This window comes from Petaurus breviceps, unplaced genomic scaffold (assembly GCF_028583685.1).
Source record: "Petaurus breviceps papuanus isolate PSGF00001 unplaced genomic scaffold, PetGlider_PUasm1.0 90630, whole genome shotgun sequence".
NCBI lineage: Eukaryota > Metazoa > Chordata > Mammalia > Diprotodontia > Petauridae > Petaurus > Petaurus breviceps.
Genome location: NW_027187291.1, coordinates 179,787 through 197,445, shown reverse-complemented (window position 1 = coordinate 197,445; position 17,659 = coordinate 179,787). Strand labels below are relative to the sequence as shown.

The following is a 17,659-nucleotide window of genomic DNA, read 5'->3' as shown; positions in this document are numbered from 1 at the left end:
TTTACAAATGAGGAAATTGAGTCAGAGATTCAGAGTTAATAAAAGACATTTACTAGTATGACCCTGGGCCTAGAAATCAGGAAGACCAGAGTTCAAATATAGCCTCAGGTACTTACTAGCTGAGTGACCTTGGGCAACTTAACCTCTTAACCTCACTTGACCTCTGTTTATCTCAGTTTCCTCAACTGTAAAATGGGGATAATAACAGCACCTATCCAAGGTCACATGGCTAGTGTCTCAGGTCCTCCTGACTTCAGGCCCAGCAGCTCCATCCACTGAGTCACCTAGGCACTTAGAGCTCTTTTAAAGGAACAAAAGATAACTTGATGCCATTAGGTATGACAGGATTCAAAAAAGATCTTGATGTTGAGTTGAATCAAATATTTTATTTGAAGTTTATAGGGATAAATGTAAAGTTTTATGCTTGGGCTCAAATAATTCTCCATACAAGGAGAGCAAAATATCATCAGTTTGCTTGAAATTGATCTGTGGATTTGAGGGATCCCCATGCTTCGTTATGACTCCAGGATATAATCTAGCAGCCAAGGCAGCTTTTAGCCCTAAGAGGTGAAGCCTCCAGGAATTAAGGGATGATGGACTCAGAGGGTTCAGGCACTGGTTAGATGACATTTGGAGCACCGTGTTCAGTTCACTTAAACTCCATGATTTGGGAAAGATGTGGATAAGCCAGAAATGGTCCAGAGAAGAGTAACCAGTATGTTGATGAGCCTAGAGTTCATGTCCCCTAGGGACTAGGTGAAAGACCTGGCAATGTTTAACCTGGAAAAGAGAAAACTCAGGAGGGGAACATGGAGAACTAGCTGTCTTAATGCATTGGAAAGGCTGTTTCCAGGGGGAGGGATTAGATTCTTGTTTGTTCCCAGAGGCATAATTAGGATCAAATGAATGAAAGCTGCACAGAGTCAAATTTAGGCTTAAGAAAAACCTTCTTAGGGGTGGCCAGGTAGCACAGCGAGTAAGAGCACCGGCTCCAGTGTTGGGATGACATGTGGATCGAATCCAGGCTCAGACACTTAGCACCCACCCAGAAACACCTGGCCGTGTAACTTTGAGCAAGTTACTTAACCCCAATTGCATTAAAAAAAAAAAAAGAAAAGAAAAACCTTCCTAAAAAGTAGAGCCATCCCACAGTGGAATAGGTAACTTCTGGCAACTAGGTGGTACTGGGCCTAGAACTAGGCCCTAGAATAGGAAGACTTGAATTCAAATTTGGCTGTATGACCCTGGGCAAGTCACTTAACTTTGGTCTCCCTCAGTTTCCTCTGCTGTAAAATAGGGATAATAATAGTACCTACCTCCCAGGGTTACTGTGAGAATTAAGTGAGATCATATGTGTAAAGTTCCTAGTACAGAACCTGACACATAGTAGGTGCTTAGTAAATGTTTATTCCTTTCCTCTTCCCCCCTCATCTCAAGTCTTCAAGCTGAGGCTGGATGCCCACTTGTCAGAAATGTTGTAGAGGGCATTTTTGTTCAGGTATGGGCTGGCTTGGATGGCCTGTGAGGTCCGTTTCAGCTCCAAAGTTCTGGGAGAGAGAGAGTTGTCAAGACCGATGACAAGTTTTTGAGAATATTATCATAGATAAGACACAGGAGGATGGAAGAGGAGGGCTGCTTCTGGAGGAGGAAGGTGACAAATTTGGTTTGGGACATGTTGAATTTGGAGTTTTACAAGGTTTTCCAGACAGAAATGATGCCCGGTGCTTGTGCCTTGCCTCTGAGATTATCTCTGATTTATCCTGTCTATATCTTGTTTGTAGGTAATTGTTTGTATGTTGTCTCATCCATTAGACTTGAGGGAAGAGCACTATATTAGGTGGCATCTAGGCATTCAGTTAATTTAAATACAACCAATACTTCTTAAATCACTCACTGTGTGCTCAGGCACCTTCTAAAGTCCTGAGAATACAAAGAAAAAAGCAATCGCCTGCCTTCATGGAGGCACCTGTTGAACCCATTAGAAGAGGTTAGTTCTCTAAGAGGGAGTATATTGAGAGAAGAGTCAGTGGGCTGAGGATTGAGCTTTGGGGAACACCTCATACTAGGGGGCAGGAGGAGGAAGAGAACGAGTGTTTAAAGAGGTGGGAGTGAAGGTCAAGAGGATGGGGGCAAGTGGAAGATGGTGACAGATGTGAGATAGCTTTAAGATAGGGGTGATCTGTTAGGCTGATTTATGGCATTGAATGCTGTAAACTAAGAAAATGAGAAAAGGCCATTGGATTTAGCAATCAGAAAGTCTTTAGTGACTTCAAGAAAGCAGTTTCAGTAGACTTACGAGCATTAGAGGCAGATTGCTGGAGGTTGGGAATAAATCAGGAGAGGAGGCTTGCCATCTATTTCTTCTTTTGTATAAACGCGATCCACCATGCCTTTGGGGAACACAATTCTCTGTCTGGGTTTCAAGAGAAAGGAGTGGATGGTGACTAGAAGGGGAAGCAGGGATCCTCTGTGCATTTACAATCTCATTATCAGACCTAATTCTTCACTCTCCTTACCCCACAGATCCTGTGAGGTGCCAAAGGTTGTCATTTTTATCTCCCCAGCAGCATCTTTGCTATACGTTGTCTCCTCCCCACTTACATATAGCCACCATCATAGTCCAGTCATTACTTCTTCCCTAGATTGTGGAGATAACCTTGTATATGATCCCCCTGCCTCAAGTCTCTTCTCCTTCCAACCATCCTTCATAGAACCATAAAGTGATCATTCTCAGTAAATGAATGAATATTTAAGTCATTATGTGACCGACCCTGTAGTGAGTACTGGGATGAAAATACAAAAAGTAAAACAGCCACTATTCTTTTTCCCCTTTTAAAATATAGTATTTTATTTTTTCCAGTTACATGTAAAGACAAATTTTTTTTTCTTTTTGGAAGGCAATTGGGGTTAAGTGACTTGCCCAAGGTCACACTGCTAGTTTTTTTGTGTCAGATGTCTGAGGCCAGATTTGAACTCAGGTCCTCCTGATTCCAGGGCCAGTGCTCTATTTACTATGCCACCTAGCTGCTGCATAAAGACAATTTTCAACTTTCATTTTTTTGAAAAATTTTGAAGTTCCAAATTTTTCTCCCTCCCTCCCCTACTTCCCTCTTCCTAAGACAGAAAGCAATCTGATATCGTTATACATGTGCAATCATTTAAGACATATTTCCACATTAGTCATGTTGTGAAAGAAGAAACAGTACAAAAGGAAAAAAAAAAGCAAAAAAACCTCCCCAAAGTGAAAATAGTATGCTTTGATCTGCACTCAGACTCCATCAGTTCTTTCTCTGGATGTGGAGAGTATTTTCCTTTATGAGACTTTTGGAACTTTGTTGGATATCTTGATGATAGTTGATCATCAAACAATATTACTGTTACTGTATACAATGTTCTCCTGATTCTGCTTTTACTTCACTCAGCATCAGTTCATTTAAGGCTTTAGAGGTTTTTCTGAACTCCTTCTGTTCATAATTTCTTATTACATGATAGTATTCCATCACAATCATATAACACAACTTGTTCAGCCATTTTCCGATTGATGGACATCCCCTCAGTTTCCAATTCTTTGCCACCACCAAAAGAACTGAAATAGCCACTATTCTCAAGAAACTTACATTTGAGAAGATAAATACAGGGCATATACAAAGTATTTGGGGGGGGGGAACCTTATCAGTCGGAGGGTATCAGGAAAGACTTCACGAACTGAATCTCAGAGGAAGAGAGGGATTTTATAAGGTAGACATAAGGAGGCAGGATATTCCTGGGATGGGGCATAGGAAATGCAAAGGGAGAGAAACAAGAGATGAAGTCCTGTGTGTGAAGAAAAGAGAAAAGAATAGCTTTGCTGGCTCACAGAATCTGGGAGGGGAAGTAATGTATAATGAGGTTGAAGAGATGTATTGGGGTCAGGTAGTGGAGTGCTTTAAAAGCTAAACAGAGGAGTGTGTGTTTTATCTTAGAGGCAATAAGGAACCACTAGAATTTATTAAGTAGGGGAAAGATGTGGTCAGATCTACCCTTCAGGAAAACAACTTTGGCAGATGAGATGGAGGATGGCTTGGAGTGGGAAGACCAGTTAAGAGGCCATTGTAATAGTCTGGGAAAGAGGTGATGACAACCTAAACTAAGTTGGTGACTGTGTGTATCATAGAGATGCTGTAGAAGTAAAAAGACAAGATTTGGCAACTGATTTGGAGGAGATGTGGAGTGAAGGAGAGAGGAATCAGGAGTAATGTCAAGGTCATGACTCCAGGAGACTGGAAGGATGGTGGTATCCTTGACAGTAATATGGAAACTCAGAAGAGGAAAAATGGGTTCGGTCCTGGAAATGCTGACTTTGAGATACCAATGGGACATCTGAGTGGAAATAACCAATAGTGACTCCAATAGGCAGCTGGTGACCTATGACCTGTGCCTGGAGCTCAGGGGAGAGACTGGAGCTGAGTGTATAGATTTGTGAGTCATTTATGCAACTCATGGGAGCTGATGAACACTTACAATTAGGGGGCATGTTATGGATGATGAGTCAGCAAAAGAGAGGGAGATGGGATGGTCAGACAAGGAGGAGGAAATCAAGGAGAGAGCAGTGTCGAGAAAAGCCAGAGAGAAAGGATTGTCCAAAAGGAAAGTATGGTTAACAGTGGTACATGGTACATGGTAACAGTGTCTTATGCTACAGAGAAATCAAGAGACATGAGGCCTTATTTGTCTTTCATCTGCTCAATAAAAAACTCCAGGGGCACCCTATTGTCTCTAGTATCAAAATATAAACCCCAGGGGTGGGGGAAGGGGTACAGCTATGTGGCACAGTAGATAGAGCACCAGCCCTGGAGTCAGGAGGACCTGAGTTCGAATTTGTCCTCAGACACTTACTAGCTTTGTGATCCTGGGCAAGTCACTTAACCCCAATTGCCTCCCTGCAAAATATAGATTCTTCTGTTTGATTTCATCACAACCCTTCCTACCTTTCCAGTCTTCTTACACATTATTTCCCTATTCACACTGTCTGATGCAGACATTCTGGCCTGCTTGCTGATCTGCAAACATAATACTTCATCTCCCATCTCCATGCTTTTGCACTTGCTGTTTCCCCATGCCAGGAATGTACTACGTCATCACCTCTGCCTCTTAGAATCCCTGGTTTCTTTTAAGACTCAGCTCAGGCACCACCTTGTACATGAATTCTTTCCTGACCCCCTCAGCTGCAAGCACCTCGCTCCCCAAACTGTGTTGTATTCATTTTGTGCACATGAGACATCTATCTATCTATCTATCTATCTATCTATCTATCTATCTATCTATCTATCTATCTATCTATCTATATCCCCATTAGAATGTAAACTACTTAAGATCAGGGATCTTTTTCTTTTGTTCTTTTTTTTTGGCAGGGGGGAAGGCGGGACAGTTGGAATTAAGTGATTTGCCCAAGGTCACACAACTAGTAAGTGTTAAGTGTCTGAGACTGGATTTGAATTGAGGTCCTCTTGACTCCAGGGTTGGTGCTGTATTCACTGTGCCACATAGCTGCCCCTCTTTTTCTGATCTCTCTAGTGCTTAGCATATTGTCTGGCACTTGGTAAGTAATTAATAACTGCTTACTGATTGACTGATTATTGTGTGAAAGGTTTGTTAGGACTATTAGGTAGAGCTGGTTGTTTTATATGTATTCATACATTCAATATTTGTTGACTACTCCCATTATTGAATAACAAGACACTGTGGAAGAAGAAAAAAGAAACAAGACAGCCCCTTCCCTCAGGGAGCTTGTGGTCTATTTGGGCAGATGAAGCATTAGATCAGAGATTTAGAACTGAGAAGGGGACTTAGAGGCTATATAGCCCAATCCTTTTATAGATGTGGAAACAGAGGCAGAGAAAGCTGAAGTGACTTTCCCAAGGTCACCCAAGTACTATCTCTCTTTATTTTTTTTTTTTTTTTTTGCTTTTTGGAGGGGGGAAGGCAGGGCAATTGGGGTTAAGTGCCTTGCCCAAAGTCACACAGCTAGTAAGCGTGTCAAGTGTCTGAGGCCGGATTTGAACTCAGGTCCTCCTGACTCCAGAGCTGGTGCTCTATGCACTGTACTACCTAGCTGCCCCTCACCCAAGTACTATCTTAATAGAGCCTAGATTTGATCCCTCGTTCTGAGGATTTCCAGGTCAGATGAGATCAAGTTCCTTAAGAAAGTTACAGAGTTATAGTGACACAGAGGAGAGCAAGAAATAGGATGAACAGAGAGGACTTTTTGGAGGACATGACCTTTGGGTCTGAGTAGGATGATTGAGGCTGGAAGATAGAAGGATTGATTTGCTATGGAGATGGGGGAGAGGGGAGGTCAAGGATAGGTTAACTCTCAAGATGAGAGGAACAGCAAGAGTGTAAAGGGAGGAGAAAACATAAGGGTGTTGGTTTGGGGGTTTTGTGGGATTTTGTAAAAAATTTCTTTGAAAAGCAAGTGATCCAATTAGACTGGGATGTACAGTGTGTGAAGAAGGGAATGGTCAGTGATAAAGCTGGAAATGGATGTTGGGGCCAGATTTGGAGAGGGCCTTACATGACAGGTAAAAGAGTGTAGATTTTATTAGGGAGGTAAAGGGAAGCTATTGGAGATTTGTAAGGATGGATGGGTGATGTATGTGATCAGAGCTGTGCTCTAGAAACCCTTCACTAGCCCGGGGATCTAGGATGGATTGGGAGTGGCCCCAGAAACTGAAGACAGCAAGAACTGTTAGGAGGCCCTTGCAATTGTCTGCATCGTTGGGTCAAACTCCAATAGAAATGAAAGCCATTAAACCACACATAAGAATCTCTGTAGCCCATATTGATTTAGAAAATCACATATTAACATTATTTAATTTAGTTGTATTTTTGTTAATTCTGTTAAATATTTCCCAGTTACATTTATATCTGCTTCCTGGGTGTTTTGACACCTCTGATTGGCAATCAGGACTGGAATTAGAGGCTGGCAGTGGGAGTGGAGACTGTGGAGGGAGGACAAGACTTGGTGAGAGGTTGCACATGAGAGTTCTAAGCTCTAAGGTTTTATGGCTCCACTGGAAGTAGATATGGTGCCAGTAATAGAAATAATGTTGTTGTTTGGTTGTTTTCAATTGTGTCTGACTCTTTGTGACCCCATATGGGGTTTTCTTGGCAAAGATACTGGAGTGGTTTGCCATTTCTTTCTCCAGCTTATTTTACAGATGAGGAAACTGAGGCAAGGACGGTTAAATGGCTCACCCAGGGCCACACAATTAAGAAGTGTCTGAGGCCAGATTTGAACTCAGGAACACGAGTCTTCCTGACTCCAGGCCCTGCAGTATGTCTGTTGTGCCACCTAGCTGCCCCTCCCCCAAATGTGTGATGTTCCGTGAATTTGCGTGTCATGCTTTTTGCATGTATTCTCTCATGTGAGACTCATGTCCACTTTGTGAGGTAGATGCTATTACTCCATTTTACAGATGAGACAAATGAGGCTGAGAAGTTAAGTGAATTGCTCTGGTGCCTGGCACGTAGCCAGCATTTAATAAATGCTTGTTGACTTGATGCAGCTAGGAAATATATGAGGGATAGGATTTAGAACTCAGGTCTTCCTGACTCTAGGTCCAGTCTACCCGCAAGGCCAAGCTGCCTCCCATAAAGAAATCAGAAGATGTGGATTTGGTGGTTGGGGTGGAGATGATGGTATCCATGTTGTCCTTTGAGGTGCCAGGGGGACATTCAGTTGGAAATGGCCAGGAGGCAGTAGGAGATCAGAGGTCAGGCTAAGAGGAAAGGTTGGGGCTAGAGATACAGACTTGGAATCTTCCCCAGGAATCACAGAGGCCATGGATCACAAGAGGAAGTGTAATTGGGAAGGACAGCCTTAAAGAAGATCCAAATTCGGGGGGAAGTATGACGTGAAGAGAAAGTGAAACCAAAAGGAGAAGGAGGAATGGGCCAAGAATCACACTCTTTTAACTGGAAGGGAATCCCAGTCACCATAGGATTCAACCTGTATCTGAACAAGAATCCGTGCATGTTATAATATAGTTAGGTGGTGCCATGAGTGGAGCTTTGGGCCCAGTCAGGAAGCCCTGAATTCCAATCCTGCCTCAGACACTTATTAGCTGAGTACCATGGGCAATCACAACCTCTCTAGGCCTCAGTATCTTCATTTGTAAAATGGGGATAATAATAGCACCTTCCTCACTGGGCTGTTGTGAGTATCAAATGCAATAACATGTAAAAGGCTTTTGTAAATCTTAAAGTCTTGTATAAATGCTAACTATTATTGTAGTGATCATTCAGTTTTTTATTAAAGACCTCTATTGAAAGGAGACACACTCCCTTCCAAGGCAACCCGTTCCATATTTTTAGAGCTCTGAGTGTTTGGAAGATTTTTCCTAGTGTCAAGATTAAATCAGCAGTGTGTGGTGGAGCTGCATTAGAGACTGGAGATCATTTGATCTAGATCTGGAAGGGGCCTCAGAGGCCATCTGTCTGAGGGTCCTCATTTTACAGATGAGGAAACCAAGGCCTAGGCAAGATAGGACTTGAACAAGGTCACACTGGAGGGTAAACGTCAGAGATGGAATTTGTATCCAGGTCCTCTGGATAATAAGCTAGCATTACTGTATGGTGCTGTTGCCCAACTCTGCTAAATATTCCCTTTGTGACCGTGGTCCAGGCACTTTGCCATCCCTGGTTCTTGGTTTCCTCACCTGTAAAATAAAAGGGTTGGACTAGATTGAATCTAAGATTTTTTTCAGGCCAACTTCTGTCTAGTCTCACCTGTCCCCAAAACCCCACAAGTATAATACTTCAGAGGTCTTTTCTTTTTCTGTTAGGAGAGCTAGGAAAGTCTGGTGCTATGGAAGGCAAGGGAAGAGAAGGCATTAAGGAGGAGCGGTCCCAGAGTGTCAGGCACCACAGAGCATGAGGACGGGAAGTCTTTTACCATAAAACAATTTCAATAAGGTGGGATCAGCAAGAATGTGTATGTGAGGGGCATGAAACCAGATTGCAGGGGTTTAGAGACTGGCAGCTGGTGAGGAAGTAGGGGGTGGATGATTCTTTTGAGAAGTTTGTTCCTGTCGCATCTTGAGTTAAATTTCTTGGGGTGAGGATGCTGTGGCTGGTCTTCAGTGGTATGTGAGACAACAGTGCCCCCTGGTGGTTAGAATGTATAATTACCTAAGCAGGCTTTCAGAAGCCAGTGGAAAAGTCATGTCATAGATATTCAACTCAAAAATCATCAGTCAATCAGTATTAAGGCCCTGCTCTGTGCTAGTTGCTGGAGATGAAAAAATTTCTCCCCAAGATAGTATTATATTCAATCACTACATGTCTACTTGTTCCTTCTCTGTTGCCTACAACCCTACTGAGTCTTCCCCATCCTTAAAAAACCCTCCCTGGCCCCTTCTATCCTATATCTTTCTTGCCTTTCGCAGTCAAACTTCTAGAAAAAAAACCTCTCCACTTGTTATTGTTACTTTTTCTCTTGTTTGTTTGCTTTTTGTCTCCCCCATTAGATTATGAGCTCCTTGAGGACAGGGACTATCTTTTGCCTCATTTTGCATTGGCACGTAGTAGGTATTTAATAAATGTTTAGTGATGGATTCTTGTCTCGCTTTATTTTTCAACACTTTGCCATCTGGCTTAGTCCTTATCACATGCCTGGAACTTCTGAGAAAGGAGAACAAAATTACCAGTGACCTTCCTTCTTTCCTGCAGCACTTGACACTATTGTCTGTCTTCTCCTTTTGAGTATTCCCTCTGTTCAGCTTTCCCTCTCTCAGTTCCCCTCCTACCTGTGTGACCACCACTTCTCATTCTTCTTTGCTGGATCAGTATCTATATCCTGCCCTGTAACTGTGGGTGTACCCCAAAGCCCTGTTCTAGGCTCTCTTCTCTTCTTTCTTTTCTGTCTCTTTCTCTCCATATCTGTCTTTTTGTCTCTCTGTCTCTCTCCACATCTCTGTATATGTCTCTCTCCATCTCTTTTTGTGTATCTTTCTCTTCTTCCCTTTCTCCATCTCTCTCTCCCTCCCCCTCTCCATCTCTCTCTATCTCTGTCTCTTTGCCTCTCTCCTATACTGATGACCATCACATGTATAATCTCTCTCCCCTGAGCTCTAATTTCACATCATATACTAGTTATTGGACATTTAGAACTGGATGCACCATGTGCATCTCAAATTCAACATGTCCAAAATAGACCTCATTATCTTTTTTTTTTTTTAAAGCAATCAGGGTTAAGTAACTTGCTCAAGGTTACACAGCCACTTATTTCTGGGTGTGGTGCTGAGTATCTGAGCCTGGATTTGATCCAGGTCATCCCGACACTGGAGCCGGTGCTCTTACTCGCTGAGCCACCTGGCCGCCCCTAAGCAATTGGGGTTAAGTAACTTGTTCAAGGTTACATGGCCAGGTGTTTCTGGGTGAGTGCTAAGTGTCTGAGCTCGGAATTCGATCTCCAGGTCATCCTGACACTGGAGCCAGTGCTCTTACTCGCTGTGCTACCTGGCCACCCCTAGACCTCATTATCTTTCCCCCCAAAACAGGGGTGGAGAACCTGTGACCTCAAGGCCACATATGACCCTCTAGGTCCTCAAGTGCAGCCCTGAATCTGACTGAATCCAGACTTCACAGAACAAACCACCTTAATAAAAGGATTTGTTCTGTAAAACTTGAACTCAGTCAAAAGGCTGCACCCAAGGATCTAGAGGGCCACATGTGGCCTTGAGGCCTCAGGTTCCCCACCCCTGCCCAAAAACCTTTGTCTTCTAAATTTCCCTGTCTCTGAAGAGGGCACCACCCTTTCAGTTACCCAGATTTGGAACCTTGGTATCATCTTGGGCTCCTCATTCTCACTTGATTCACATATCCAATTGATGATAAATCACATTGCTTCTACCTCTTCCAATATCTCTCATGAACACTCTTCCTGCTTCCACAGCCACTGCCTAACTCAGGCTCCCTTTATCCCTTTCTTGGATTATTCCAATAACCTTCTAATTGATTGACCAACCTTGAGTCTCTCCACTCTCCAAACCATTTTCTCTACAGCTGCCAGTGATTTTCCTTAAGTGTTCATCTGACCATGTTATCCCTTCATCTCAATCAACTCCAGTGGTTCCCTGTTTTCCATAGGTTTAAATACAGACTACTCCATTTGGCATTTTAAGCCCTTCCCAACCTGACCCTTTCCTACCTTCCCAGCCTTATAACACATTACTTCCTTTCCCACACATTACAGTCCAAACTGGTCCCCTTACTGTCCCTCACACATAACACTTCACCTCCAGTTTCTCTGTCTCTCATCTTGTGCTGTCGCCCAAGCCTGGAATGCATTCTCTTTTCACCTCCAGCTCTCAGAATCCCTAGCTCCCTTCAAGGTTCAGCTCATGTCCCCCTTCTACATGAAGCCTCTTCTGATCTCCCTACATACTGGTGCCTTCCCTCCCAATTACCTTGTATCTGTCCTGTATATACCTATATATGTGAACATGTAGTCTCTCCTTTCTAGGTTGTAAGAAAGTGACTAATTTTTTCTTTGTATTTCCAATGCTTAGCACAGTACTTGGTGTTTAGTAAGGGATTAATGAATGCTTGTTCCATGAGTGACTGAGATAGCCCCTGCCCTCAAGGGGTATACATTCTATAGGAGGGTGATGATAGATATAAATCTGTATATGCTGCTGCAGCAGCTGTTTGTTCTTCATTCTCAAAGAGGACCAATGACATTGTGAGGGTGCTGTCTTGACTTGTGGATGAACTGGACATGAGTGAGGCAAAGCTGTGTGAAATTATCCACCTCATTGGAGTGGGGGGGGGACCCTAACAGCTGGGGGAATCAGGAAAGGCTTCATGTAGTAGATGGTGCATAAAGCTGAGCTTTGAAGGAAGCTAGAGATTCTAAGAAGGCAAAGGTGAGGAGTGAGTACATTCTAGGTATGAATTGAGGACAGCCTGAGCAAAAGCATGGAATTAGGAAATGCAGTGCCTGTTGTAGGGAATGATGAGACTAGTTTGGCTGGATTAAAGAGTGTGTGAAGTGGAGAAATGCATAAGAAAACCCAGACAAGTAAGGGTGTCAGGTTGCAAAGAATTTTAAATTCCAAACAGAAGTTTGCATTTGATCCTAGATGAAACAGGGAGCCATTGGTGTTTATTGAGTAGCAGAGTGACATAGTTAGACCTGTACTTCAGGACTATTCCTTTGGCAGCTAAGTGGAGGGTGGATTGAAAAAAGGCTAGACTTGAGTGCAGAGAGACCAATTAGGAGTATACAATTATAATCCAGGGACTACCCTATAGTCCATTTGGGCAGCTGGGTGGTGCAGTGGGTAGAATACCAAGCCTGGAGTCAGGAAGACTCATCTTCCTGAGTTCAAATCTGGCCTCAGATGCTTCCTTGTGTGACCCAGGGCAAGTCACTTAACCCTGTTTGCTTCAGTTTCCTCATCTGTAAAATGAGCTGGAAAAGGAAATGGCAAATCACTCCTGTATCTCTGCCAAGAAAACCCCAAATGGTTTCACAAAGAATTGGACACAACGGAAATGACTGAACAACATGAACAACCATGTCAAAGTTGATGAAGGATGGAGCTAGGATTATGGCCCTTGAGACAGAGATAAATGCTAAAGATGTGAAGGTAAAGCCATTAATAACAGCTAGCATGAATAGAGTGCTTTACCTATACTATCTAGTTTTAGTCTCACAACAACCCTAGCAGGTAAGTGTTCCTTTATTCCCATTTTACAGATAAGGAAACTGAGGCTGAGGTTAAGTGACTTGCTCAGGGTCACTCAGCTTGTAAGTATCTGATGTGGGATTCCAATACATATATTCTTGATTGCAAGTCTAATTTCTAGCTGCTTAGAACTGCCCAGATTCTACCATTCTATTAAGTATTTACTGCATGTAGATCACAACGTTAGATCATGGAGGAGCTGAAAAGGTGAGATAAGGCCAAGACCCTGGTGATAAGAAGAATATGGCTTAGTTAGGGGGTTGTGACGCATGCGTGTGTCTAGATCTGCGGACACCTGAGGGGGCATCTCGTGCGTTAGAGGGAATGACTGATGTCCAGAGGGGTGCCCAAGGGCCCACAGGCAGTAAGTGGGGAGGACCAGTGTTAGGGTTGTGACACATATGTGTGTCTAGAGTTGCGGACTCTGAGGGGGCATCTCGTGCGTTAGAGGGAATAACTGGTGTCCAGAGGGGTGCCCAAGGGCCCACAGGCAGTAAGTGGGGAGGACCAGTGTTAGGGTTTTTGCTTCCAAGTTTGTCAATGTTGCTGCATAATAACTCAAATTGAAATTTCTCTTTAAGGCATACAAAGCATTCCTTTAGTGATAGCCCTTGGAGGTAAATGGTACAAATATTACCAAGCAGGATGAGTCCAAGGAGAAAATCCTGGCCTTAGAGTCAGAGGATCTGGGCTTGAACCCTGTCTCTCTGACTTCCTACCTTTATGACCTTGGGCTAGTTACTACCTCTCTGGATGTCAGTTGCCTCTTCTGCAAAAAAAGATGAGGTTGGATGAGTTAAAAAAATCTGTGGAACTTTGATCCCTTTTCCACAGATGGGGAAACAGGCACAGAGGAGTTAAGTGACTTTCCCAGAGTCAAACAGCTACAAAGTATCAGAGCCGTTTAAATTCAGGCCTCTTGGCTCTAAGCCCAGGGTGCTCTATGTAACTATAGCAAAAAGGAATACATGATAAATTAGGTACGAAATGATGTTGAGGAATGTGGGGGAAGATCAGTAGGATTTAGGGAGGAGGCAGCCTTGGAGCTGGGTTACAGATGATGGACAAGATTTCAACAGGTGGGGTGAAAGAGGAGAGGACATTCCAGGCATAGAGAACAGGTCACGGAGGGGAGGAAGAGCAGGGAACAGACAGGGTACAGTGAAAAGCCAGCCTATTCTTGGTCGTGTTCAGCTCTTTGCGACCCCATTTGGTGGTTTTCTTGGTAAAGACACTGGAGTGGTTTGCCATTTTCTTCTCCAGTTCACTTTATAGATGAGGAAACTGAGGCAAACAGTGTTAAATGACTTAGCTAGAGTCACACAACAAAGAAATATCTGAGGCCAGATTTGAACTCAGGAAGGTAAGCTTTCCTGACTTCAGGTTTGGCATTCTATCCATTGTTCCACCTAGCTGCCCGCAACTCTACCCTAGGCTACTCTACACTCACAGCCAAACCTGACCTTCCCCTAACCTTGCTTGTCCTCCCACTTTCCCCACCTTCACGGCCAGGTCCCCGTACCTAGCATCCTTTTCCTTTCCTTCTCTTTCTCTGACCTGTTCAATTCCTGTCCATCCTTTGAAGCCCAAGTAAATGCCACCTCCTTTTCCAGGAAACCTTTTGTCATCTCTATGCCCTACTCACCTCCTCTTCAATTGAGTTAATAATTCAGTTAATAATGTCCTTTTGCTCCATCAGACTTTATCTAGTGCCTTTTAAAATATCTGTTGAGCAGTTATCATGCATTTAAAAATAATTTTATTCACATTGGTAATTTGTGCCTCACCTTCATTTCCCAATTTATCGTTCCTCCTCCCCTATCCATTGAGCTGTCTCTAAGAACAAAGAATAAAAAGGAGAAAAAGCAGCTTAGTAAAATTAACCAGCACAAGAGTCAGGGCCAGCTTGATTGCATATGCATCGTTCCATATCCATATTCTCCCACTTCTGCCAAGAAGGGAAGGGAGCTGCCTTCTCATATATCTTCTTTGAGGAAAAACTCATTCATCAGCATTCCTGAGGCTTCCTCTTTAAAAAAATGTTTTTGGTTATTGTTCTTTCTTGAATTCTTGTTGCATTTATTTTCCCATCAAAGTTATTTATGGATGTGCCATGCTCCTACTTGACTATAAGTCCTATGAGTCTTATGAAATAATAATAATAATTTTGAAAGGTCTTATATCCTCCAGGACTCAGCACGGTACTATGCATTCATTTGGACCTTACTAGCTATTGAATTGAATTGCTTGAAAAAGTTTACCCAAAAGATACTGTGGTCACAGCCCTGGAGCTGCTCTCTCATTGGGCTAACGAGGAGGAAGGGGAGCTTGTGAGGGACTTCCTGACTCTCTTCTTTACTTCCTAGCGTTGGCAAGACCTCAATGTCATCAGCAGTCTCCTCAAGTCATTCTTCAGAAAACTACCAGAGCCTCTGTTCACTGATGGTGAGTGGCTGTAGGGGGAATGGAGAAGAAATGTTCCTCTCTTAGCTACAAGCCTCTTTTGAGTGGAAGGCCTAATAGTGGGCCAATTTCCTAAGTCTCTGAGGAATTCCATCCTCCTGCACTGGTCTGGCAGTTGCTGGTCCTTCAGGGGCGACCCATGAGACCTTAGAGGACTGATCTCTAGATATCCTTCTCCCCGTAACCTGCTGAATTTTGATTTCTCAGAGATAAGTGGGTATGCCCTTCTAAACATTGTCCATTAGCCCCGATCTTTTTCTTTTCTTGGCCAGATATACACAAGAGATATTTGAGTACAAATAATGATAGATCACAGAGTGCCATGAATGGCAATTCAGTGGTATTAAGATAATAAACACCCCCAGATATGGACATCCATAGCTATCCCTCCCATTCTCAGTCCCCAAAGTGATTTCCTCAGTGGTATTAACCTCAGGTGGGCAGAATGTTTTTTTAACCTGGGGTCTATGAACTTTTTTCCTTAATATTTTATTGTATTTCAGTATAGTTGGTTCCCTTTGTAATCCTATATATTTTACTTTAAGAGCATCATCCTAAGAAGGGGTTCATAGGCTTCACCAGACTGACCAAGGGGGTCCTTGACATACAAAAAGTTAAACCCCCCTGGGACATCACTAGTTTCACTAATGGGGGCTTGTATACTTTTACAGATAAATACAATGACTTCATTGAGGCCAATAGGATTGAAGACTCCAGAGAGAGAATGAAAACACTGCGGAAACTGGTATGGGAAGAGAGGGGTTATTTGGAAAGAAAGGATAGCAGATGTGTTATAGGAAGAAGAGCCACTATTCCTTCATTGGGAGTCAAGAGGTCTGGGTTTTTGTCCCGGTTCTGCCATTAACTTAGTATGTGACATTAGGCAAGTCACTTCTCCACGGGGTTTCCTTCATTGTATAAATTGAAGGGGTTGGCTTGAATGGTCTCTAGTTTCCTTCTAAAAATCCAGTGGTTCTAGGAAATCATTCTTCACAGAATTCTTCAAGTGTGGCCATGGCCCCATCCCTCTTTTTTTACCACCATTTCCCCACTTCTAAACCATCAACAAATCACAGAGATTAGGGAAAGGGGAGAAGAGGGAGATAAGGAGAAAGAAGATTCAGTATCTGCTCTTGGGAATTCCCAGTTTCATGGGGGAGGCAGGACATTTAACCTCAAGAAGATTCATCATCGTCGTCACTAGTTTGCACAACACATTACATGTGTTATCTCACAATAACCCTGTGAAGTAGGTACTCTTAGTATTCTCATCTTATAGATGAGGAAACTAAGTCTGATTTGCCCAAGGTCACACAGTGAATAAGTGTCTCAGGCAGGATTTGAACCTAGAGTTTCCTGTCTATCACTTTACCCATTATGCCACACTGATTTCAGGGAAGTTCAGTTTTTTGAACAGGTTGTGGGCAGCATTTAGGTTAGAAGATACATTTAGAGAAGAGTAAAGAATTTAGGAGTGTGTGTCAGGGAGTAGTAATGTTGTAGAAGCCCTGAAAGGAATGTTGTCAAAGGGGATTATGGGCAGATTCAAAGAAGTTGACATAGCCCTAGTTCCTGTTCTCTCCTCTCTCCTTCCAGATCCGGGATCTTCCTGGTCACTACTATGAAACGCTAAAATTCCTTGTGGGGCACCTGAAGACCATTGCTGACCACTCAGAGAAGAACAAGGTTGGTAAACCGGAATAGGAGAGGAAAAATGAAAGTACCACTTCCCCAACCCATGCCAGAAATTCCCTTTGCACCTCTAGAGGTCAAGGCATCTTATTTAGTGCCTCTCTGCAGTCCAGCCCTTTACCTCACCTGTGCAGGCTGTCTTTTGATCTCCTGAGATGGAGACCCCAGAGCCTCCCACTGTTTCCCATCAATCTTTGCTAGGAATTCATCCTTGCACCTACCCACAATACTTCCTGCTAAATTGTCTTAGCCCTATCGATCATTGGCCTCTCTTCCTTGGCTCTGGGTGGAATAGGTCTTCCTCCAATTTTTAAAATACAGTCGGGGCTGCCTTCACTTGTCCCTTTCAGGGTTTCCTGCTCCAAATAACTGGGAAGATCTATCTACCATTTAACGTCTTTTCTTGAGTCCATCCTGTGTGGAGTGGGCTTGCAGATTACATGCTTTTGTTCACAAGTGTACTTCCAGTTGTACTGTATGTCTGATACATACACAGTTCTTCTCCCCAATTAGAGTGGGAGCTTCTTGAGAGCAAGGACCATGTTTCATCTTTGTTCCTCAAAAACTTATCACAGTGCCTGGTACATAGTTATGCCCAGTTCTTAGTAAATGCTAGTAAATGTTTCTGACTAACTGGGGCTGCCCCATTATGGAGCTCACAAGCGAGACCAATATGGAGTGAGAGAGAGGAATTGTAGGTGGGGATGCCTAAGAGGGAGGGAGCTCTGGGGAATGTGGACAGACCCAGAAAGAAGGAAGATTGAAGACTT

At 43.3% G+C, this 17,659-nt stretch overlaps 1 protein-coding gene across 10 annotated transcripts in view; it reads left to right on the top strand.

Annotated features, from left to right (window-relative positions):
- ARHGAP23 (Rho GTPase activating protein 23) overlaps positions 1-17,659 on the top strand; it is a 131,174-nt gene that overhangs the window by 87,908 nt on the left and 25,607 nt on the right. For all 10 annotated transcript variants that reach the window (XM_069064278.1, XM_069064277.1, XM_069064276.1 and 7 more), the window contains 3 exons: positions 15,101-15,179; positions 15,869-15,942; positions 16,794-16,883. In XM_069064278.1, the coding sequence (XP_068920379.1) occupies positions 15,101-15,179; positions 15,869-15,942; positions 16,794-16,883 (243 nt within the window). The remainder of the gene's footprint in view (positions 1-15,100; positions 15,180-15,868; positions 15,943-16,793; positions 16,884-17,659) is intronic.